We start from the raw sequence: 24,071 nt of genomic DNA on the forward strand, positions 1-24,071 counted from the left end.
CTTCATTCGTGAATCGTGATTTAAATGAATCCATAATAAATCCGCACCGAGCTTCAATTTATCGTATTTGTTATTGTTTGCTTTGGTCAAGTTTAAGATTGTACAGAAAAATATTTATGCTTTTTAATTATTTGATTTGACGCAATTTAATTGATTGTTGGTTTTGTCGTTGAAAGCAAAGTTTCTTGGATTTAAAAAAAGACGAAGGAAGACAAAGAAGTTGAGGGCGGATTTAACAATGTTTTGTTGGTTTGTTTGTTGTTTAAATTATTAAAAATATATTATGTGTTACGAAATATTTTTTATTACAATATTTGTTTTGCTAATGTTTTAAAATATTAAAGTTAATTTTTTTTTTGTTTCGTTAAATGAAATATAAAACTAAAAAAACAAAAATATGGGTAGACATGATCAAATGATGATGACACTTGACACAAATTGGCAAAAGTAGTAAAAGTAGGGCCATGTAAGAGGGAAGGTGTAAGAGCCTTTGCGACTTTATGTGTTTAGGTTGAAAAATCAGCCCCAACAAGTTTGAATAAATGTAACAGTGACATTGATTGCATTCCTAAGGTCTACGTACCAAGAATGCAATCAATGTTAAACGTCGTAGGTCTAGGTTTAAGAATTAGAGCTATTACGACTTTATTCAGACTTTTTAGGGCCAATTTTTCAACCTAAACACATAAAGTCACAAAAGCTCTTATATGAGAGTGATGGATAGCTCAGTTGGTTAGAACTTTCATCCCGGTTCCAGGTGATGCTGAGATCGATTCTCATCCCTGCCCTTGTGGCTCATTTGCACCTAAAAATAAAAGCTCTTATACGGATGGCGTTTAACATTTATAGCATTCCTAAGGTATACGTACCATGATATATTACAGTGTTCTACGTTAGAGTTAGAGATGCGGAATGAATATATCATGGTACGTACACCTTAGGAATGCAATCAATGTCGCTGTTACCGACTTTATTCAGACTTGTTATGGCTGATTTTTCAACCTTAACACATAAAGTCATAAACTCTTATACGATCCTATTTTTATTATTGTTGCCAATTTACCCCGGGTATGTGTATCATTGATTTCGATTTTATTAGTAGTATTATATTAGTCGGAGTATGCACAGGGTATTGCATCTTCTCCCATCGATTTTATTAGTAGTATTATTATAGGCATATTAATTTCGAAATTTGAATGTAATTTCGATCCGATCCAATCCAATCCAATCCAATCAAGTTGACGTCCAAATACTTTGGTTTGGATAATTGGGTAGCTTCCGCTCCATTTCAGTCATCACTCATACAGTCATACATTGGCATTAACGGATTAACCCATTGAATTTACACAGATACGGAGTAACTTTAGCACTTTAGCTCATTAGCAAGGTTCGTTCTCTGTTTCTTTGTCTTCCTTATTTTCATTTCATTCTTGTTCATATTTTTTCTGGGCTCTATAATCTAATAGTCATGCATGTCTTTTAAATTTGTACTTCTATTCAATACGATTTGAACTCCTATTTCTTGTTATATATGGGTATAATTGAAAAATCAATTATACACTCGGATGCATCTAGAACTAGAACTAGAACTAGGCTAAAAACTAGTAATGTTGATTGTGACATTTTTGGGACATTTCTGATTCAGTCGAAAAGCTGAAACTCCACCTGTGGATAATCAAACAGTGTGTATAAAAGGGTGGGAAACCAGTTGTTGCAGGCTTTCAAATTTGTGATTTAGGGTTCAAAGTTCAAACCATGTGGAAGCAAAACAGGGAATACATTGCAAATTTGTTGGAATTTTGTATAAAGAGTAAATCCCACAAAGATGGGAAGCTTCTACATGCTCGAATTATTCGCACCGGACTCTGTTCTCAGACCTTCCTATCGAACCGTCTAATTGATTTCTACTCCAAATGTGATAATCCCAAGTATGGTCTCCATGTGTTCGACGTAATGCCTGAAAGAGATGTTTTTTCATGGAATTCTGTGTTAAGTACGTTGTGTGCAGTTAACCGATTGCAAGATGCATGTCTGGTGTTCGATGAAATGCCTCAGAGAAATGTTGTCTCTTGGAACAATTTGATTAGCGCCTTTGCTAAAAATGGGGATCATGGTAAAGCCTTGGAAATGTATGGATCAATGATTTCTGAAGGTCTAGTGCCTACCCATTTCACTTTGGCAAGCATTTTTAGTGCATGTGGTGTCTTGTTAGAGATTGATTTTGGTAGGTTGTGTCATTGTCTCGCTATCAAAGTTGGTGCTGACCAAAATATTTTCGTGGGTAATGCCTTACTCTCTATGTATGCTAAGTGTAAATGTATAGGTGATGCAATTCACGCTTTTGAAGAAATGGCAGCACCTAATGAAGTGTCTTTTACGGCATTAATGGGTGGCCTAAAAGAGACTCGGAGAGTTGAAGAGGCATTAGAAGTGTTTAAGTTAATGCACAAGACCAAAGCTTGCATAGATGCTGTGTCATTGTCCAGCATTCTTGGTGTCTGTACTAGACGAGAGGGTGATGATGGCTTGCAGCGTAAGATGCATGGGAAATCTGTACACAGTGTTTCTATCAAGCTCGGATTTCACAATGATTTTCATTTGGTCAATTCACTACTTGACATGTATGCTAAGAATGGAGATATGGACAGTGCTGAAATTATTTTTCAAAATATGTCCAAACCAAGTGTTGTTTCGTGGAATATCATGATTGCCGGATATGGTGAAATTTACAAGTGTGAAAAAGCTATGGAGTTAATGGGGAGAATGGTGTTTTCTGGATGCCAACCAGATGAGGTTACTTTTATAAATATGATTGCAGCAAGTGTAAAATCAGGGAATGTCAAAGTTGGGCGTCAAGTATTTGACAAACTGGTGAGCCCAAGCTTGATCTCATGGAATGCTATGCTTTCTGGGTATTCACAGGTTGAGAAGCATGATGAGGCAATAATGCTTTTTAGGGAGATTCAGTTTAGGAATGTAAAACCTGACAGCACAACTCTGGCTATTGTTCTTGCCTCTTGTGCAGAGATGGCACTTCTGGAATGTGGAAAACAAGTCCATGCTGTCACACTAAAGGCAAATTTAAACAGTGATGTGTATGTTGGCAGTTGTCTTATTACCTTGTATTCTAGGAGTGGTGAAGTGGACATTGCCAAGTCTATTTTTCATGGTCTGCCTGAAGTGGATATTGTATGCTGGAATTCAGTTATAGCTGGATTTTCTCATAATTCTCGTGAAAAGGAGGCTTTTAATTTCTTTAATATCATGAGAAGAAGAAATATGTGCCCTACCCAGTTCTCCTATGCTACTATCTTGAGTTGCTGTGCCAAACAATCCTTTGCATTTCAAGGTAGACAAGTCCATGCTCAGATATTGAAGGATGGATTCATAAATGACATATTTGTAGGAAGTGCTCTTATAGATATGTATTGTAAGTGCGGTAATGTAGAGGGGGGCCAGGAAATTTTTGATGCAATGCCTATGAAAAATACTGTTATTTGGAATGAGATGATACATGGGTATGCACAAAGTGGTTTTGGAGGTAAAGCTGTACATCTCTATGACTGCATGATAAGAGAAGGCAGAAAACCTGATAATATAACCTTTATAGCCGTTTTAACAGCTTGCAGCCATTCTGGATTGGTTAGTGAAGGGATCAGAATATTTGAGTCAATGCAAATAGATTATAAAGTCGAACCACTTTTGGATCATTACACCTGTATTATTGATACGTTGGGTAGAGCTGGGAGATTGAATGAAGCAGAAATGCTGATAAGAAGGATGCCATGTAAAGATGATCCTGTTATATGGGAGGTTCTGCTTAGCTCGTGTAGAATCTACTCTAACATTCTTGTAGCAAAAAGAGCCGCTGAAGAACTTTTGTCCCTAAACCCTAGAAGTTCTACTCCTTATGTTCTTCTAGCAAATGTCTATTCTTCAATGGGAAAGTGGGAAGAAGTAAGGAAAGTTAGAGAGATCATGCATGATAACAAGGTGGGTAAGGATGCAGGCTATAGCTGGACAGAAAGAAACAATGAGTTAGAAGGAAGTCAGTCATATTGTCATGACTGGGAGGTCTCAAATTGTTTAGGTTGATACTTCTGTGTCTTTCCACCGAAACCTGTGTGGTTTGATAGCATTTTTCTCCAGCATTTTCTCCTCCTAGAAGTGCAGAAGAGTTCCAACACTTCTTCACCCTGTTTTGGATCATCTCCTCACAGAAGTTCATTTGATTTGACAAAGAAGACATGAAAGACTGAATGATATAGAGAGTTGATAACTCAGGCACAAGACAAACAAAAAATAGCAATTTTCCTGAATTAATTTGACTACCTGAGATTGCAGTTTCTTCATTGCAAAAGCAGCAAAGATTTACTCGCGGTTATTGTGCTGTGCCATTATTTTCAATTGGAGTACTGTTTGCAGCATAATGAATTGAAACTTGGAAAATCTTCCATTTTCACCATTCTCTAGGTAGGGTATGTCACCTTTGTGCTTTTTTCCTGCTTCAGAGGAGGGGGGGGGGGGGGGGGAGAGATAAGTGTAGATGCTTTGTTTTCAAATGTGTATGTTCGGTTCCCCCTTGATTATCCCGCCCCCTTCATTATTCCATTGTTCTTTGAAAGTTGATATTGTTGAATGCTTTTACGGAACTTTTCTGGAATCTATCATTGCATTCAGGGATACACAAAGTGGCAGCAGAATTTTTAGAATGTTGGTATCAATTACCAGTTAGTTGGTGCAGGGTTGGAAAAACCTTCTTACCGGTGAGGCTGGGATTTATGGTAAAGTTGTTCCAAATGATTTCATTGATGGCGATGTGCACTGGAAACACGTTGCTTGATAATATTTGGATGGTATTCACATTGACTAGTCTTCAGTGAGAAATGTTGCGGACATGACAGATCAGAGCTATATGGAGGGTAAGCTTATAATTAGTCACTGAAATTTGTAGGGTTGGCAGGTTTCATAAGAAAGAAACTCTTATGTAGGATTTGTAGAATTCTAAATGCTACTAGTGACCTTTTCATGATTTTATGTGCTTTTAGGATAATGTATCTTGTTTAGATCTTTTCTGGATTGTTCAATAATAAATGAAAACTATCGTGGGTAATATTAACGTGGTTCGAGATGTTGCGTTTTTTTCTTATCTTTTAGTCTTTACAAAGTGTGCATAAGCCTTGATTGGTTTTCTAATATGGGTGATCATCTCAAATGTTGACCTAGATATTGCCTTTTGTTCGCGAGTCTTGATTGGTTCACAATGTTTCATAACAGATATTTCTGCAGCAGACAGGCTTGAGTTTCCTAAATGTTTCTTAAGGAATAGGAAAAGCATTGAATCAAGGATTATATTTTGACTTTCTTGGATTAATTGAGCTGTATATGGTTTATCTACTCAGGATTACACATGCAAGCATTTGAAGGGTGGTTTCGGTCTGGCTAAGGACCTGGAAATGGGAAGATATAAACGGATTGATGGGAGGAAGTCGTCGAACTACTGTTCAACTTCAACCATCATAATTGTTGTGGTTGTTTCAGCGTGCATAATATGGACCTGTATCACAGTGTCATCATTAGCAGACTCTACAAGGAGTTTCAGTACATTTGTAGGATTTGCAAAGGATGTCAAGCCGCACAAAGTCGGTAAAATTGATTCTAAGGCATTTCAATATAATTTAGGTGACTTGCCTCAGGATGGCCTGAAGGGAAATGTCAACCAGGTTAGTGAGAAAGATGAGAGTGACTTGAAACAACAGAGAAATGAAAAGGCATTTCAGGAGTTTGATAAATTCGGTGAACTGGACAAAGAGAAGCTAGAAAAAGCTAGTTCTGATGATGACGAGAGGATTGTTTCCACTAAGAGAACAGTTGACTCCAGAATGGATGAAGCCGCCAAACATACAGAAGATAACTCAGTGTCAAGCACTGAAGGGGACGACACACCTTTGATGAATCAACAAGAATCTGAAGAAAACATGGATGCTAGTAAAATCAAAACAGATGAAGAAGAGAAACCTAGAGTGAAGGGTTCTAATGGCACAAAGAAGAAGATAGATCAAATGAAGGATGAAGGAAACAGTCAAAGCCTGGAACAAGTAATTGTTAGGCCAGATGAAGATAAAGCAGCCAGGAAAAATGTAGCAGAACGTTTGTCCATGGACCAAGAAGAGTTACTTGATGAAACTTCCACTCAGACTGGGGCTTGGTCAACTCAAGCAGCAGAGTCAGATGTACAGAAACTTTCTGTTAAGTCCTCGTCCAAGGACCAAAAGGCCTACAGATGGAAACTCTGTAATGTCACTGCGGGGCCAGATTATATTCCTTGCCTTGACAACATTCAAGCTATCAGAAAGCTCCCAAGTACAAGTCATTACGAACACAGAGAGAGGTACTGTCCTGATGAAGCTCCCACCTGCCTCGTTCCTCTGCCTGAGGGGTATAGAACCTCAGTAAAGTGGCCTAAAAGCAGGGAGAAGGTATGAAAGTGCTTTGTAGAAAATATGAAAGCATGAACTGCAATTAATTGATCATTCTTAGTTGTTGTGCTGGCTTTAACAGGTTGATGATGCTTTGTGCAGATTTGGTTTGGCAATGTACCACATACCGAGCTCATTGAATTCAAGGGACATCAGAACTGGGTGCAGGTTTCGGGAAGTTACATTACATTTCCTGGTGGTGGGACTCAATTCAAGCATGGTGCTATGCATTACATTGATTTCATCCAAAAGGTCATTCTTTACTGCATTACTTTCCACCACCTGGTCATCAATTCTTTTATTCGTGATAGGCTAGCATCATTGCTGAATCCCAATGAAGCATCATTCATCATTTCTTGGCTTTGTAGATAAGATCATGGATGATTCTTTGACTGAGCCTTTTTTTACTTGTATGTTGTTTGATCACTTTGTGTCTTTTTGGTAAACTTCCTGATTACTTTAAAAATTAAAGATTATTTTCTTGTTTTTCGCACTGTTTGCTTATTTTCTTTGATGCTTCTGAAGTGTGGAACAAACGACAGGAACAAAAAAGTTGCTCCAGTTCCTTGCTTCTTTTCGACCTGATTTCTCTTAGGGTTTGAGTTGGTGGCTATGAAGATCTTTGTTTTGAATGCAAAATGGGTAGGAGCAGTAACTATATTAGAAAAAACACTATCCTGTCGAGTTTTGTTAGATTCATTTGAATGTTTAATTTTAATAGTTTGTTAATGTGCAATAAAAAGATATTTGGCAGTTCAGTTAGTAAATGGAAATAAAATCTAGTTTGGTATACCTGTATGGTCTGAATTTTTCTGGACTGGTTCTAAAAAGACTAAGTAACTAGTTCCTGATATAAGGTGAAGTGAACATAGCCTAAGGCGGGTGAAGCTTTCAAAAACAACTCAATTGGGGAGATACAGAGGATTTGGATAAATTCCAAAAGTGTGGCTTCTAATTTGAAGATATATTTTCCTCCTTGTTTGTACTCTCTACATATTCTTATTATGAAAGATTAAGAGTAATTATATGCTTCTTGAAACCCCAAGCAGTTGTTTGTGTGACCCGTTCATGTAATCTGAATATTTCTCCCTTGGTAAGCTGTGTTGAGGAGTAATTATGTGGGTTAAGAGTAGATAAGCGCTGAAATCCTGAAACTTTCCCTACTTGTTTTCTTGCTTTAGGTTGCTGTCTCATTATTATGCCGCATAAATTTGGACCAGGATTTTGCAACTCTTGGATCCTGAAACATTGCTATTGCGAAGGAGTTCCTTACGTGTTTGGTATTGTGTCTAGTGTTTTGTCACATTATATTCAATTGTCTGAGCCTCTTAGGTACTTTAGTCTTACATGGCTGAACAATTGATCTCCTTTCTCATGTATTGCTTTCAAATTTTATCTTGGTACGCATCAATATAAAGAATGTATGTTTTATATTCTGCATGTGCTACTACAGCTTGCAGCCTATGTTTACATGGTTTATACTTGGATACCATGATTTTGTTGTTCAAATATCTACTCCGTTCCTACACACACACACACACAAACTTGATGGTTGATACACTGATACTACTAGTTACTACTAGTTCTGTGAATTTTGTCCTGGTAGTTTGTCTTCAATTACTGCAACTTAGTGGGAATTTGTCTCGCTTAATATCTGGAATGCCATTGCTTAAATATTCAAAATTTCTAATTCACAGACTGTTCCTGCTATTGCTTGGGGGAAGCGAAGTCGTGTTATCTTGGATGTTGGATGTGGTGTAGCTAGTTTTGGAGGTTATCTTTTTGACAGAGAATTACTCACTATGTCACTAGCCCCCAAGGATAAGCATGAAGCACAGGTGCAGTTTGCACTTGAAAGAGGTATACCTGCTATTTCAGCTGTCATGGGTACAAAAAGATTACCCTTCCCCGCCATGGCCTTTGATGTTGTCCATTGTGCACGCTGTCGAGTCCCTTGGCATGTTGATGGTATGTAGTCTCTGCATTATCGTGAACTACGTTTTTTCTTTTCTTTTTTATAATTAAGTCCTTATCTAAAGTTGATATAATTTTAGGTGGTAAACTACTCTTGGAACTGAATCGTGTCTTGCGACCTGGAGGTTATTTTATATGGTCTGCCACTCCAGTTTACCGTAACGATCCAGAGGATGTGATCATCTGGAAAGGTGCATTATTTCATGTTCCAACATAATTTAGTCTATTGTTTCAGGATTTTGGTATTGATCATTTAAAAAATTAACCTAAACGTTGTGTACTATGCTTGCAGCGATGTCCAAGCTGATAAAGTCATTGTGTTGGGAGCTTCTGAGGATTGGAAAGGATAAAGTGAATGGAGTATCTGCAGCAGTATATAGAAAACCTACTTCTAATGATTGCTATTATAGCAGAACAAAAAATTATCCTCCACTATGTCAAGAATCTGATGACCCGAATGCAGTATGGTAAACTCTGCCTAGCCTTTGATAATGCCTTATCATCTTTTGTTATACTTGTCTAGTGATATAATTTCTTACATATTGTGGAGAAAGTATGAGATAGTGCATGCTAAAATATCTACATTTAGTTTCATAAAATGTATTACTTCTAAAGTTCGGATTAGGATAGTTGAATCCCTGATTTCAACATTATGATTGAAGGAACCACCCCCAATGGTATACTTAAGGTAACTAAAGCTATTTGTAGTATAGGAATGCATTCTGATGTGCAGTAATGTGACGGTGAATACTCTTTTGTTCAACCTAGAATACTTCCATTCAATAAAAAGCCTAATTAAATTGTATCCCATTTAGTGCTTTGCGATTATCCACTTGATAGTTTTAGCAGCTGATTAATCACCATGAACATGAAGACAATTAACTAAAATCATAGTTAGTTCCTTTAAGCGTAGTTCATACATAACATCTGGTGAAATAACATATTAACTCTCATTATCAGAATGTGATGATAATATGTCACTTCTAAAACAACATCCAAACTCAAAGCCTCTCCCCTGAAAAGAAAGGGAAAACTAAAAGAAGAAATCAGAGTTTTTGCGTATTAGCAACGCAGCATAAACCAACCCAAAACTGATCCAGTCATAGGCTTCCTTAACAAATTAAGAGCTCTAGGAAGACATTTTTAGAAACAAATCCTGTGAAGAAAACACTTTTAAACTGGAGAGTAGTAAAGAGAAAGCTGCAAAAGGTATAACCGTATAAGGAAACAGGGTAGCAGATGCTCTAGTTTTATTTTAAAGTTTTTCCTTCTTTTTTTCTTCATAATCCTTTGAAATATATTTGTCGATTTTTCAGGAATATACCATTGAAGGCATGCATACACAAAGTGCCAACAAATCCATCAGAACGGGGGCATGGGATGCCAATTAAGTGGCCATCAAGGTTGGAGAAACCTCCTTACTGGTTAAAGGGGTCTGAGGCTGGTGTTTATGGTAAAGCAGCTTCAAAGGATTTCATTGATGACTACAATCACTGAAAACATGTTTTTGCCAAATCATATTATAATGGTATTGGCATTGACTGGTCTTCTGTGAGGAATGTGATGGACATGCGAGCTGTTTATGGAGGGTAAGCTTTTATTACTTCTTTGAAACTCTCCATTAAATTAATGAAATATGTAGAGCGTGCGGTTGTATGACTCATGGGATAGAGTCTCTCATTTGCGTACTTAAAAGACCACCTCCTGCTGGCCAACTAATATGATGGATTTTAAATGTGGCTTTGATTACTGTCTGATGCTTAAACTTGCCTTAAACATAGAAAGATCAGTAAGTTTGAGAACTGATTTAATGAACAGGAGGAAAAAGTAATTACTAAACCATAGATTGAAATGCTGTCCGTCCAGGTTGACAATTTACCTTTAAATGCCATATACTAAATTAGTGAGCATTGTAATTTGTTATGAGGAAATTCTATGTAAGGGTGTTTGTCTCTGAATTTCTGTATCTTTTTACCCATCTCGAGTATGTAGTGTACCTCTGGGCCACAAATGGTAGCCTTATGACCTACTCCCTCTGTTTCATTTTTGTAGTCCCGTTTGACTAAAAACACGGGTTTTAAGAAATGTGGAATATAGTATATGGGAAATTGAAATATAGTATATTGATGATTGATATGTATGAGAAAGTAGAATATAGTACATGGGGAAATGAAATATAGTATACGGGGGAGGTTTTAATGCATTTTTAATTAGTGTAATATAGTACATGAGAAAGTGGGGAACTTAATGGCCGAAAATAGAAACAGGACTATTATTTTGGGACGCCTGAATTGGAAAATAGGACTATAAATATGGGACGGATGGAGTATAAGTCTATAATGTTGTAGTGATGATTTGCAAAAAGATATAAATTTCATGATTGTCACAAGAATTGCACTTTTCGTCACAGATTTGCTGCAGCTTTGAAGGACCTCAAATTATGGGTAATGAATGTAGTTCCAATTACATCATCAAACACCCTACCAATTATATTTGAACGAGGCTTATTTGGAATATATCATGACTGGTGCGAGTCATTCAGTACTTATCCAAGATCTTATGATATTCTTCATGCTGATCATCTTTTCTCTGATCTCAAGAAAAGGTTTGTCAGCCTGTCTCCTTTTACATTTTACTACTAAAACAGGTGATAACTTCCTCTGATATGATCTGTGACAATGAATATTTCTGTTCAGGTGTAACTTTGTGTCAGTAATGGCAGAAGTAGACAGAATCCTGAGACCAGAAGGAAGTCTGATAGTGAGAGACGATGCTGAAACAATAGCTGAGGTAGAGAACATGTCATTCTCCCTACAATGGAAGGTCAGATTCACCTTTTCAAAAGATAACGAGGGATTGCTTTGTGTTCAGAAGACAAGATGGCGTCCCTCTGATGTAGAAACTATTACATCAGCCATAGCTTAGCTTTGGATGCTCCGGTTCTTATAGCCTGGGAATATGTGCTGGTCTACAATAGGTATTCATCTTTTTTCCGATAGAAGCACTGTGAAAATTATGAGGTACACCCGGGTGCACTGTGCACCCGCGGGTATTTTTATGTCAATTAGTGGTCCCCATCACATTTTCTCCTCACATGTAAGGAGAAAATGTGAGAGGTTGCACGGTGCATGTAATATGTTCTAGAAGCACTGGTTTTTACATAAATCAAAATTAGCCATTCCCCATAAAGAAACTTCTTCACTCAGCAGGGTAGGGAGAGGGGAAGGGGGGTGTACACGCAAAACGCAACCTTGTTACTACAGTCACAGAGAAGTTGTTTTGTATTGATCCTTGATCTAATATGCAATTTTTTTACTTATTCAGTCCATTGTAATACAAGTAGTGAGAGTTTGACACCTTTGATAATCATGAAACCAGGATTTTTCAGATAATATGAAGATTTAAATTCACGTAGGGAAATACCATATACTTGGTGTTATAAATCTAGCTTTTTCGCTAACCCTCCCAAGTCCCAAATATGCATAACATTTCTCTATCATCTTTAAAAAATTACAATGATGCTAGAATCATATAATGTTATACTCTGCATTGAGAAATGCTTCTGCCATATATTCTTCAAAAAATTTCCTTAAGATATTTTGAGAACTATTAAACGTAAATATTCTACTACCAAAAAGGGAAAAAAAAACTCTGTTTGGAATGGAGGGCGTACTTTACTGATTCATACCTAAGAGTAAGATTATAGCTAGTCTGAGCAAATGTCTGGAAAAAAAACTCTGCATTTATTTTTGGAATGGATGGCATACTTTACTGATTCATACCTAAGCTAGGAATCTCACAGTTTTGGGTTATGATCCTTGTACTAACTATGAAATGCAAAGAAAAAAAAAGGCAGCCAGATTTGAACTGAGGGAACCTTGAGAAAGAAAGAAAAGGGAATTTAAACAGAAGTTTAATTAAGCAACAAAATCTTATCATCTTATGATTTTTCTTTAGTATGGGTTACTGTCTTGCTTTCGTTGCAATGCTGATAACAATATTTTAGGAACTGAATCTTAATGTGGTCATATTGTGCTCAAATTCGCGCTATCAAACTTCTCATCAGCTCCTTGCATCTGCATGTGATACTTGTTGGTTGCCGAATTAGAAACTGCAGGAACAGATAAGCAGAGAAAAACAATAAAACCTCTAAAGTGTATCTAATGTAAAACTTTGTTAGTTTTGGTAAGATCATACCATGTTACTCGTATCCTTAAGAAACATTATACCCTGACCAAAAACATGCATGGTTTTCATAAGGATGACCAAGTTTTACACCTGGGAATTTACTATCTGACAGTTGTAGTTGAGCTTGACTTCGGTTACCTGAATCAGCTGTTGTGGTTGTGCTCCTGGAAACTCTTATAAACTCAATCTTGAATGCTAAGAAGATGAATATTTAAAGGGGTTGAATGATCTTTAATTTCGGGGGGGGGGCTCATTTATGCATCATGAAACTTTGATATATAAAATGTAATTAGGTGATGATTAATAAAGTATCATGAAACTTTGCTGCTTAGTGTTTCTAAAACATAGGTACATGCATAGATGGAAGTGTCAGAATTTTCACAGGAATGTCTCCAAAGATGAATCAAACTCATGCTTTTCCTGTTTCTTCTTTTGCTACCCCCACCCCCCCCCCCCCCAAATTTAATTTAACTATGTAGGATTTCATGTATATATTGTTCAACCCTTCTTTCCCTTTTCATTTCTTAATTATATTTGCAAAACATGGTTAATTTTTGATTGGATTCTGTTCTTTTTTGTGAGATAGTCATGATATGAACGTATTTTCCAAACAAGTACGAAGTACAACTTATTGAAGATAATTTTCCTTTCATCAAGAACAGAACTTGGAATCTGGTGCTACAAACAACCCTACATGGCAGCATTCTGGGAGTAATGTAAATCTCTTTCAAGTAAATCTCTTGCTTTTATGCATTTTGTAACACGTTGTTAGTGAACCACGTTAAATTTTATTTTTCTTGCATCTGTTATAAGAGGTAAAGTTGGATTACTCTTTATTCAACTGTATGTAAGATTCCTGCAGGAATATTCTGTTCAAGAAAATTATGACTGCTTTAGATGATATGATAGTCAAAACTGACCAAAAAGATAATCTTATGTTTATGCAAACTGAAAAGTTGACTTACAGTACCTCATCTAGCTTCTGAAATGGCAAAATAGTACCTCATTATACGAACAAAAGGCTGTATAGTTTGATAAAATAAACCTTTTAGTTTACATATTAATAAGGTATGTTCATCATGTTGCCTTATGAATTCCCTTTCTGCTGTGAAGGTGTGACCACTTTCAGAAAGAAAAGAATGGAACTCCCACCAAGATAAGGGTTGTAATGTGTGTCTTTCCTATACTTCGAACGTCTTTTCCCCGACATTCTTTCAGCTTTTGTAATAGTTTTATATCCAGTAACATTTTGGGGGGAGGGGACCATTTTTTTTTCTTTGGATGCGAATGGGTAATAAGGGCAATACAAATTATAAACGGAGGCGAAGAGATTCGAACCTGAGACCTATCGTGCACAAACCCTCAGTGTTAAGTTCTTAACGACTAGACAAAGACCTCATTGATAGGGGACAGATGTTAATGCACGTTCCCTCCGTCCCTATTTGTTCGCCATAGACAAAATGTGCTCTATTAAGAGTTAATTGGGACAAAATTTTGCAAAGAAATAGGGGTAAATTGTCTTTTTAAGCTTTATGAGTGTATGCAACTGGGGAAATGGTGGGGACCTATTACTATATAAGGAAATGAGACAATTTTTAAGGGACGAACTAAAATAGAATATGGGGCAAACAAATAAGGACAGGGGGAGTAGCTTCTGAATATGGCCTTTGACATATCAAAAGTTTTATCCGTCTAACCTGTCACACGTCTCACACCTAATTATCATACCAAATAACTCCGTCACTAATATATCAAGTCACCCCAAGACCAGTTGGTCGCACAGAGAACCCTAGGGTGTGGCTAGTCGCACAAAAGTTCACATTGTTATACTATAGCATGCTTAACTTCACGGTTAACTGCTATTATTTGATACCAATGATGTTTTGACCTAGTGGTTAACTGAGGGTCTATATATGATAGGTTTCAGGTTCAAACCCCCTAGAAAAAATGCTATTATTTGATCTTCTGTGCAAGTCTACCTTTGCGTAAAAGTTCAGTAATTAGGAAGTAGGAATTTGTGTTTTTACTAGTAGTTCTTAATTAGGTGTTCCCTAATCCCTATTCTACCAAATGTAGACTAGGGTTTTCTGGTAAACACAACACATCCTTTTACGTATAATAATACTCGTGCTATACCGCCTCTATAAGCCTACTGATAGCCATATATAGTAGTTCATTCATCTTTAGCTGTAAGTATGAATAAACTATGTAATGATGTTGAAGAAACTGAAAACAAAAGTGAACCTTAAAGTGAAGCCTGTCTAGCCTTTTATACTTGATGAATCTGTAAATAATGAAACAATAAGTCTGCTCGTGTTAGCATGATTGATTGTTGATTAAACTATTAAATGTTGCACGAGTTTAGGTGTGGCTACTTCTAACTGCGAGGCTAATTAGGATTTTATTAGTAGCCTTTGCTTTAAACATGATTTCCCTAATTTCTGCCATTTATATTGCTTCATGCTATATATCATTCTCATTGTCATACTTTGATTTGAATAAGCTAAAATTAACACCTATGGTAATCATTATAAGCGGCCTGCAGGTCTTGCACTCTCTCCTGAAGGGTATTTTTATTTGAATTGGGATAACATTTGTGAATTTGGAGTGACGTTTACCAATAAACTCGTTATATGTAGAAGTGTAGAACTGATAAATGAGGCCCTGTTTTTTTTTTTTAATTGAATTGAACTTAACTGAACTGAATTTCCTAGAAATTCAACCAAAAAGAACAAGGTCTATGTCTGAAATAGAACTGAATAACTCACAATCCGAATAAAGTTCTAACTAAAACCTATACCGACCATTTGCCACCTCTAGTTGTATGAAAGTTTTGGATTAATCAACTGATAAATTAGGTCCGGTTTTATTAAGCTGAACTGAACTAAACTAAACTAAACTTCAACCAAAAAGAAGGGCCTAAGTCTGCAACCGTACTGAATAACTCCCAATCCAAATAAAGCCTAAACTAAAACCTATACCGGCCATTTGCCACCTCTAGCTAGTTGTTTGCAAGTTTTAGCAAATCATTATATTTCATTCTGGATAATTTATCATTTTATCTAAATTATTGGGCACATCATAACTAGAGATTAGAGAAAAATACTTGCAAATGCACCAATCATTTCCTTAAAATTAATATTTTCAGCTACTGATGTTGCTAAATTAGGTTAGTAATGTTGTGTTTCAAGTATCCTCATTGTAGCAAGTGGTGATTACATTGATTTTACTAATCTGACAGCAAAAAGATTAATGTAAAACTCTTTCAAGGGTCCAGTTCAATTATTAAAATCGCGCTATATCAGTATATCCTTCACTTTTTCATGCACAGACCATGAGCTGGGGTTGGATTAATCAAATGGTGTATTGTCTGCCACTGTCATATCCTTTCTTCAACAAACAAGTTGGCAGCTTCCATACAATCCTCACTTTCTGTCTCCTATCACAAACTTTCTGAACCCACAATAAAACTGCACTCATCTACTGTGAAGTTTTTTCAAGGGAACTGATAATTTATTTTCTGAAGATTTCTGCATAAATTTTTTCTGAAGATTCTGCATAATATTTTCTGAAAATGTCAGGTTCTTTGTTGCAGAGTTGCTTCATCATCAGTTTACTTCTTTCTTTCTCTGTTTTATCAGAGTCAACCAGATTGCCAAAGGCAATCTTTCAACAAATGCTTCCTAAAAGGTTTCCTCCTCATTCTTCAGCTCCTTCGAAAGGAACAAATTCTGTAAATGCAAACTCTGTAAATAGTTTGTCTTCTTCAATGGTACAAACACAGAAAACTCTGCCTTCTGTAGATGGAAAGGTTTAGTCATGGTGGAAAAGAAGAAACTAACACGTTTCTGAGACGGGTTTAGCAGAAGATTGAAGTCTGTCATCAATTGTATAGATTCTCTTTAATTACTGGATAGAGTAGTTAGTCAATGATTACATTTTAGGTTGTTTGCTTTTTTCTGGGTGGATGAACTAATTTAGAAGAAATCATATACTACAAGGTTAGATTTTTCATTAACATTATCCACTAAAATCCCATAAAAATGTATATTGTTGTAATTTTTCATATACTCCTTACTTGGCAAATAAAATGTTTGCTCATTCTATTCTGAGTTCTCTAATGCTGTTAATTATTTCCATGGAGTACTTGGGATGTCTTTAGTCTTCCTAATCTCTCTTTTAAAACTACTTTTCCCTTAATATATTTGTTTTGAAATGATCAATTCTACTTCTTTTTGCTGCTTTTCAGTTTTTGGTCGTAAATCATCATTGCTTCAGTTAGTAATGTTCTTTTGTAGACTAGAGGTAATTGCATAAAAGTTACTTATGGAGCCATAAATTTTTTAATTGGGGTGTTGACATTATAATTCAATGCTGAAAACAGGAATTTTTTAAGGATTTTTATTCTTCTTTGGGGTGTAGTGGCGCCGTCCAGAAAAACATAGTATATAATTTTTTTTTTGGGTGAATAATCCAGAAGAATGTTTGGAAGTTGTTAGGGATGGACGAAGGTTTCTAAACATCAAGTGTATTGGGATCAAAGCGGACACAAGTCATCCGGTATGGCCTCTTTTAGTACCAACAAATAGTATATTAGTACCGATAACGCAAGTGAGTCAAGTGACTTCTATTGGTACTAATTACTAATTAGTGGCATATTGTATACAAATAACACATAGCACCTATACCAAATTAATCAGTACCAAATGCGAATCACTTGCCTCGATTTTAAACACAAGCAACTTTTGACATAGAATTACTCAAGGTTGGGCTGAAATCTGCCTCAGGTGCACATCATGTCAAATTAGTGGTAACTTTAGTCGTTCTTGTCCTACAGTAAGAATGGTCAGTAGCTCCGTATCACAAAAGGGCTATCGGCCCGTTTGGTAACCGATAATAAGTGGTGGGAATGAGAATAAATAAAAGTGATTTGGCAAGAAAATAACATCATGACGTCTGGTAATGCAATTTTGTCACTTGCAACCTAATACTACTACCCTAACGATAATGAATGATAATGGAAATTTATAAAAGAAAAGAGATAATATTGAGTGAGCTAGTAGCATTACCAAGAAAATAAATATTGATTTATAAATTTACATACAAATTAATTTTCATTTTCACAATTTTTTACCTACTAACAAATGGGCTGTAAAGGTAAAGGCTTGTAAAAATAAAAACATAAGGCCCAAAGGCCATATGACCCAACACTCTTTTACTAATCGGATCAAAACCTTCATTCCTTACTCCCCAAACATAATCCATATTAACAACTTTTATTTCATTTTCATGACAGGAACCTTCCAACTATCTTTAATTTTTAGTTAGAAAAATAAATCATAAAACAAACCGACTTCATTTCATCTGAAAACGTGGCACCCAAGTTCAATTCATACACTGACTCTCCAATTTCAACATTTCCACAATATATAACCGTCTCCTCTGTTGACTGCCATAACAAACTCCCCACCAAAAACAATGGCACCATTCCTCTCTGGCCCACCACAACTCTCAACCCCACCACCATCTTCCACCCCCTCCGCCGCCACTACAACCCCATCTGGCGACCCATTTGTCGATCTTATGGTGGCGAACTTCAACACCCCTTCTCCACCACAACCATTAATGGGCTTCACTGAAAACGGCTCCGCCACCTTTCTCACCACCGGAAACCCCTGTCTAGACCTCTTCTTCCAAGTCGTCCCCGGCACCCCCGCTGAGTCTCTCACCGAACTCCTCGATCTGGCTTGGGCCCACAACCCGTTGACCACCCTCAAACTCATCTGCAACCTCCGTGGCGTTCGTGGCACCGGTAAATCCGATAAAAACGGGTTTTACACCACCGCGTTCTGGCTCCACAAACACCACCCTAAAACCCTCGCTTGTAATCTCCCTGGGTTCGCCGATTTCGGGTATTTCAAGGATTTCCCTGAAATTTTATTCCGGATTCTGGGTTTAACCCATATTCGTAAGATTAAAAAGATCAAATCCGACCCGTTAGATGGTGGGCACCGTGGTCCAAGGCGGCAAAAGTTTAAGAACTCGGCTGCGAAGAGGAAGAAGAAGGCGGCTGCTGCGGAGAGGAATCGCGCTGATGCGGCTGTACGGCAACAGAAAGAACAACAGGTTGCCGGTGAACTCCGCCACCAAAAGAAGGCTGAGCTAGCAAACACCGCGTTGGAACGTTACAACCGCGACCCAGACTACCGGTTTCTCCACGACCGTGTGTCTGATCTTTTTTCCGATCACCTGAGAACCGATTTGGAGTCCTACAACGACGGAAACCTCAACAAAATCAGCCTCGCCGCGAAATGGTGCCCGTCATTGGACTCGTCTTTCGATAAAGCCACCTTACTCTGTGAAGCCATCGCTAGGAAGGTGTTTCCCCGGGAGAAATTAGTCGAGTACTCGGGTTTGGAAGAGGCTCATTACGCTTACCGGGTTCGAGACCGACTTCGGAAAGATGTACTGGTGCCGCTACGCCGCGCATTGGAGCTTCCCGAGGTGTTTATGGCGGCCAACAACTGGAATGAGTTGCCTTACAACAGGGTTGCTTCGGTGGCGATGAAGTCTTACAAGGAGCATTTCCTCAAGCATGATGAAGAGCGTTTTAAGGAGTATCTTGAACAGGTGAAGTCCGGTAAGGCGAAGATTGCCGCCGGAGCGTTACTCCCACACGAGATTATTTCATCATTAAAAGACGGCGATGGCGGCGAGGTGGCGGAGCTGCAATGGAAGCGGATGGTTGAGGATTTATCCAAAGAAGGGAAGCTAAACAACTGTATTTCCGTCTGTGACGTTTCTGGTTCTATGTCAGGGACTCCAATGGAGGTCTGTGTTGCTCTAGGAATGCTGTTATCTGAGCTCGCAGAGGAGCCATGGAAAGGGAAGGTGATCACATTCAGTGCAAACCCACAACTTCACGTTATTCAAGGAGATACTCTAAAGTCAAAGATGGAGTTTGTTCAAGCTATGGATTGGGGGATGAACACGAATTTCCAGAAAGTGTTTGATCTGATTCTCAGTGTTGCAGTCAAGGGCAAGCTTCCTGTGGAGAAGATGGTGAAAAGGGTGTTTGTGTTTAGTGACATGGAGTTTGATGAAGCGTCGAGTCATCCATGGGAGACTGATTACATGGTGATTAAGAGAAAGTATGAGGAGAATGGGTATGGGAATGCTGTGCCGGAGATTGTGTTTTGGAATCTTCGAGATTCGAGGTCGATACCGGTGGCGAAGAACCAGGAAGGGGTGGCGCTTGTGAGTGGGTTTTCGAAGAATATGTTGAAGTTGTTCTTGGATGGGAAAGAGGATCAGCTTAGTCCTGAAACTGTTATGGAAGCTGCTATTTCTGGGGAAGAGTATAATAAGCTTGTTGTTTTGGACTGATTATTAATGGTAGAGTAGTAAATAAGTAATCATAAATCAATGATCATAATGTTTAGCATCTCAAAATTTCAATGAAATACAAGGATGGTTTACAAGTTTTACATACATATCTATGGAGTATGATGTACAGTACAACTAACATATTGGGTGTTTAAATCATGGGTTTTTCATGCGAATAAAATATTGAGTAATAATTTAAGAACAGATGGTATAAATGACTGTTGTGTGAATATGAATTGAAAATGGTTAGATGAAGAAGACAATAATGGTTGAGGTAATTAAAGAATTGAGCTTCAATCTTGAGATCCTTGATCATGGGAGGTCTGATTTCTTGTCGATATTATATTAGGAAGAAGACAGTAATGGTTTAAAGAATGAGCTTCAATTTTGGGATTTCTGATCATGGGAGATCCCTGTCGATCAATATTACAGTATATATATAAAGGAACAGCTGAGTTCTTTTTGGTAAAATAACTTTTCGTGTCCCCTTTTGAAAAGTCCGTTATACCCTCACATATCTCTCCTTCTGTTTCGTTGTTTATGCACTCTCTTCAGTCTTCCCCTCTCACTTTTCTCTCTCCTCCCTTTTCCCTCACTGACCCATTCCTAGGGTTAGACATTCTCGCCGTCTCCTGCGATTTCTCCCCTCCATCTCTCCCGCAACTGCGATTGACTCGGGTGCTGCTTCCTCATACTCAAACTCCATATCGTCGTAGGTTTCAAGCTCTACCAATTCGCCTTCAATGGCGAAGAATAGAGGAAATGGGGTTTCTGGGAGGTCGTTTTCGTCGATTTCAATGGCGTCGTCGGAGATTGTGGTCTCAGGTACTAATTCTATATCGAAATTTAAGACCTGGTTTTCCATTTGAAATTTTAAGTGTGAAATTTAGGGATTTAATTTGATTTTAGGGTTTTCCGCCAGGTTAATTTGATTTTAGGGTTGTCCGCCATGTTAATTAATTAGTTTTTTTTATTGTTTGATTTTAGGGTTTACATAATTTTCCGGCTGATTAATTAGTGATTTGGGTTTGTAAAACTGCAGACTGTTGCTATGAATTTTATAATGAAGCATTGGAAGGGTGATTAAGATCTTCACAATCTTAGGAAGGAGATTGAGGTAATATTTGATTAATTTTTATTCTAAAAACGGTAATTGGTTTCATACATGGGAAGTTTGGACTTTGAAATTCAAATTATTAGTTGCAATTATAGTTGAATTTTCTTAATTAGTGTACTTCTGAATCGTGTAATGTACTTGATGATTGGTGCTGAAAATGGAATGAAGGTTTTTGGGTTTGTTGAAACTGTACAGCTTAAACTGGGTGCTGAAAAGGCATTTGAATATAATAGAGATTTGTTCAGGATTGAAATTAGTATGACAGGTTTTGATTATAATTAAGGAAAAGAATTAAAATCTGTCAAGTTGTTGATTACTTCTGCCATTAGAATTTAGGAGTGGGAATTTAATGGTGAAAAGTGTCTCATTTGTTTGTAGGTTGAGGATCAGTACAAGAAAGCGTTAGAAGAAGACCCGTCCGTATTTGATTACGATGGTGTTTATGATGATATAAATCGAAAATGGTTCAGTCGAAAGCCGAAGATAGACAGCAACGACAGGTAATTGTCTAACAATTCAGTCATTGTGTTTGTTAATTTGGATTTCATTTGTTTAAGTTTTTGGAGGTGTTGTTAAACCTTTAGGTATGCAATAGTTTGGGTTACATTGAACCAATCTTTTGAAAGGCGGTGTTGAACCGTTATCAATAATTTGACACGTTCTGTTTAGTAGCTAATCATTTGTTGTTGTTTCTTCGGATTTGTTTCTGTTGTTGCAACACCAATTTTACAATCTAGGGATTTTAATTGCTATTTTGTTTTCGTTTTTGCAATTTTAATTACTAATTGAAAGCATATGTGTAATGATGTTTTGCTTTTGATTAGGTATTAGAAATCTAATTTGGATTCCTAATAAGTTCTGCCTACAAGTCTCTATTTAAATCTGATTTGGATTTCGGAATCGATTTTTTTGTACAATGTATGATTGAATATTGATTTTTTGGTGATTCAATTTGATTGGTGGTTTTGTTAGGCGAATGCGTTTGTGGAAGGTGTCACGCAAAATCGATGAACTGGAGAGATCTTTCTGCGTTGATGGTGGTGATTTGACGACTGATGGTGGTGCCTTATCAGGATTTTGGCAAATCGCCAGTCAGTTGCTCGGTCATAGGAGCAATGGATGAGATATATATCAGAATTGGAACACAAAGTTCAGACTTTACAAAATGAAGCTACAACTTTGTCTGCACAACTTACATTATTGCGGGTACCATGATCATTGGTTTAGAAGTGCGCACTTTGTTGAATATCATTCGTGTGACCTTAACTGAAATTTTCTTTTGTGAACAGAGAGATTTTGCTGGACTTTCCAGCCAAAACAATGAGCCGAGGTTCCGTCTACAAGCGATGGAGCAACATCAAAAGCTTCGTGGTGGTATGATTTCTATTCTATAAACAAATAAGCAGTAAGAATTGTTATGAATGTGGCTGGTATCAATTTGTTCTCTGAGTTTGCTAAAGGTTTGTCGTCTTTGGTCTAGAAGTCTAGAACACTGTTTCAATTATCATAGCTCTATCAATATGAACCAAATCAACCAACCTTCCCAACCCCCCCTGTTCAAAAAGAAAAAGAAAGATAAGAACGGTAAGAGATTGAATCACAGCGTGGTGTTCGTGCAACATACTCACATTCTGGTTATGTTGTCATGATAAACGATTAATTCATTGATAGTTAAATCATTTAGAAGTTACCTCTTCTTGGTAGTATAGATATATAGTAGCAAATCTCATTGAGTTTTCTATATCTTTGGCAGCTCTAAATGAAGCATTAACAAAGGAATTACAATGCTTAAGGATAGCCATAGGAGAGCTGAACGCTAAGTCCATATTCAAGTGTTTTGGGCAGCAGCTTTATGTCAATCCGCAAATGTACCAGTAATAGGGTTGGTCTAGAAAATATTGTTTGCTCTGGTCGTCGTTCTTTGATTACTTCCTTTATCAGTTTGCTTTTAAGTTTCTCTCCTGAAACCTTTGAGTGATAAAATTGGTGTTCTATGTTGATCAACCCTATTCAATTATGTTGCATGTGTGACTAATAATTTGTTTCTCATGTCAGGTTTGCAAATTCTTTACAGTTAACCATAATGATATGGATACCCTCCAGAAATGATTGTTCCCTGCTGACATTTTCCAGGTTTGTTCTTTTTCTTCATATTATTTTCAATCTTTCAGTGATTTCAAGCAAACTGAAAACAAGAAGTTTACTTATTGAAAACATGAAGTAATAGGGTTGATCTACAAAATATTGTTTGCTCTGGTCGTCGTTCTTTAATACTTCATGTTTTCAGTTTGCTTCGTCAGTTGATCAGGTTCAATTCCGGTTCTTTATTTTGTTGTAATTTTTTAATTGAATGTGGAATTTCAGTGTTTAGAAGTTAACATACGATGTCGGTTTGTGTGATATTGAGTAAATTGTGGAATTGTCTGCAATTTTGGATGAGAATGAGAGGAATTGTGTTCTGTGATATTGAACAAATTTTTGTATATCACGTGTTATTGAGCAAAAATCAATACACTGCAAGTTTTATTGATCAAATTTTTGCTGCTGATGTATTTTCTCTCTCATACCTTTTTGATTTAATTTGTTTTGTGCCTTTTGATGTCGATTTTGATGAATCTAGGGTGTAATTAGTTTGTGAATTCAACTTTGTTTTGCGATTGTTTAAACTTTTGATTGAGTATTTTGATTTCAGATGCCTATTGTTTGTTATTGACCACGTTGAATCTAGGGTCTCCAGCATTTTTGAGATGATCGTATAACCAGGCATTGATTTAATGTTGTTCAGTTGTTATTGTTTAGCCATGATTAAGCAATGGGTTTTGGTTTGCAAATGTTAATTAGCTTGAAATTGCATGAATTAATTGAAATATGTACAAAATCTACGGATAATTGCTGATCTGCATGTTCTATTTTTTGGTGTAGGTTTT

General features: G+C 37.0%; 2 protein-coding genes and 1 pseudogene across 2 annotated transcripts; all 3 read left to right on the forward strand.

The window, feature by feature from the left end:
* Nucleotides 1–1,291: 1,291 nt before the first annotated feature.
* On the forward strand, nucleotides 1,292–4,818 carry LOC110782023 (pentatricopeptide repeat-containing protein At4g20770). The gene is made up of 3 exons (XM_056837803.1): nucleotides 1,292–1,387; nucleotides 1,646–4,473; nucleotides 4,681–4,818. The coding sequence occupies exon 2, from the start codon at nucleotides 1,756–1,758 to the stop codon at nucleotides 4,093–4,095; it is 2,340 nt and encodes a 779-aa protein (XP_056693781.1). The 5' UTR covers nucleotides 1,292–1,387; nucleotides 1,646–1,755; the 3' UTR covers nucleotides 4,096–4,473; nucleotides 4,681–4,818.
* Nucleotides 4,782–13,607, forward strand: LOC110782022 (probable methyltransferase PMT26; annotated as a pseudogene).
* A 4,396-nt stretch (nucleotides 13,608–18,003) lies between these two features.
* Nucleotides 18,004–20,128, forward strand: LOC110782021 (uncharacterized). Its single transcript, XM_021986071.2, has one exon. The coding sequence runs from the start codon at nucleotides 18,120–18,122 to the stop codon at nucleotides 20,025–20,027; it is 1,908 nt and encodes a 635-aa protein (XP_021841763.2). The 5' UTR covers nucleotides 18,004–18,119; the 3' UTR covers nucleotides 20,028–20,128.
* Nucleotides 20,129–24,071: the final 3,943 nt, after the last annotated feature.

The sequence above is a fragment of the Spinacia oleracea genome, chromosome 2, assembly GCF_020520425.1.
Source record: "Spinacia oleracea cultivar Varoflay chromosome 2, BTI_SOV_V1, whole genome shotgun sequence".
NCBI lineage: Eukaryota > Viridiplantae > Streptophyta > Magnoliopsida > Caryophyllales > Amaranthaceae > Spinacia > Spinacia oleracea.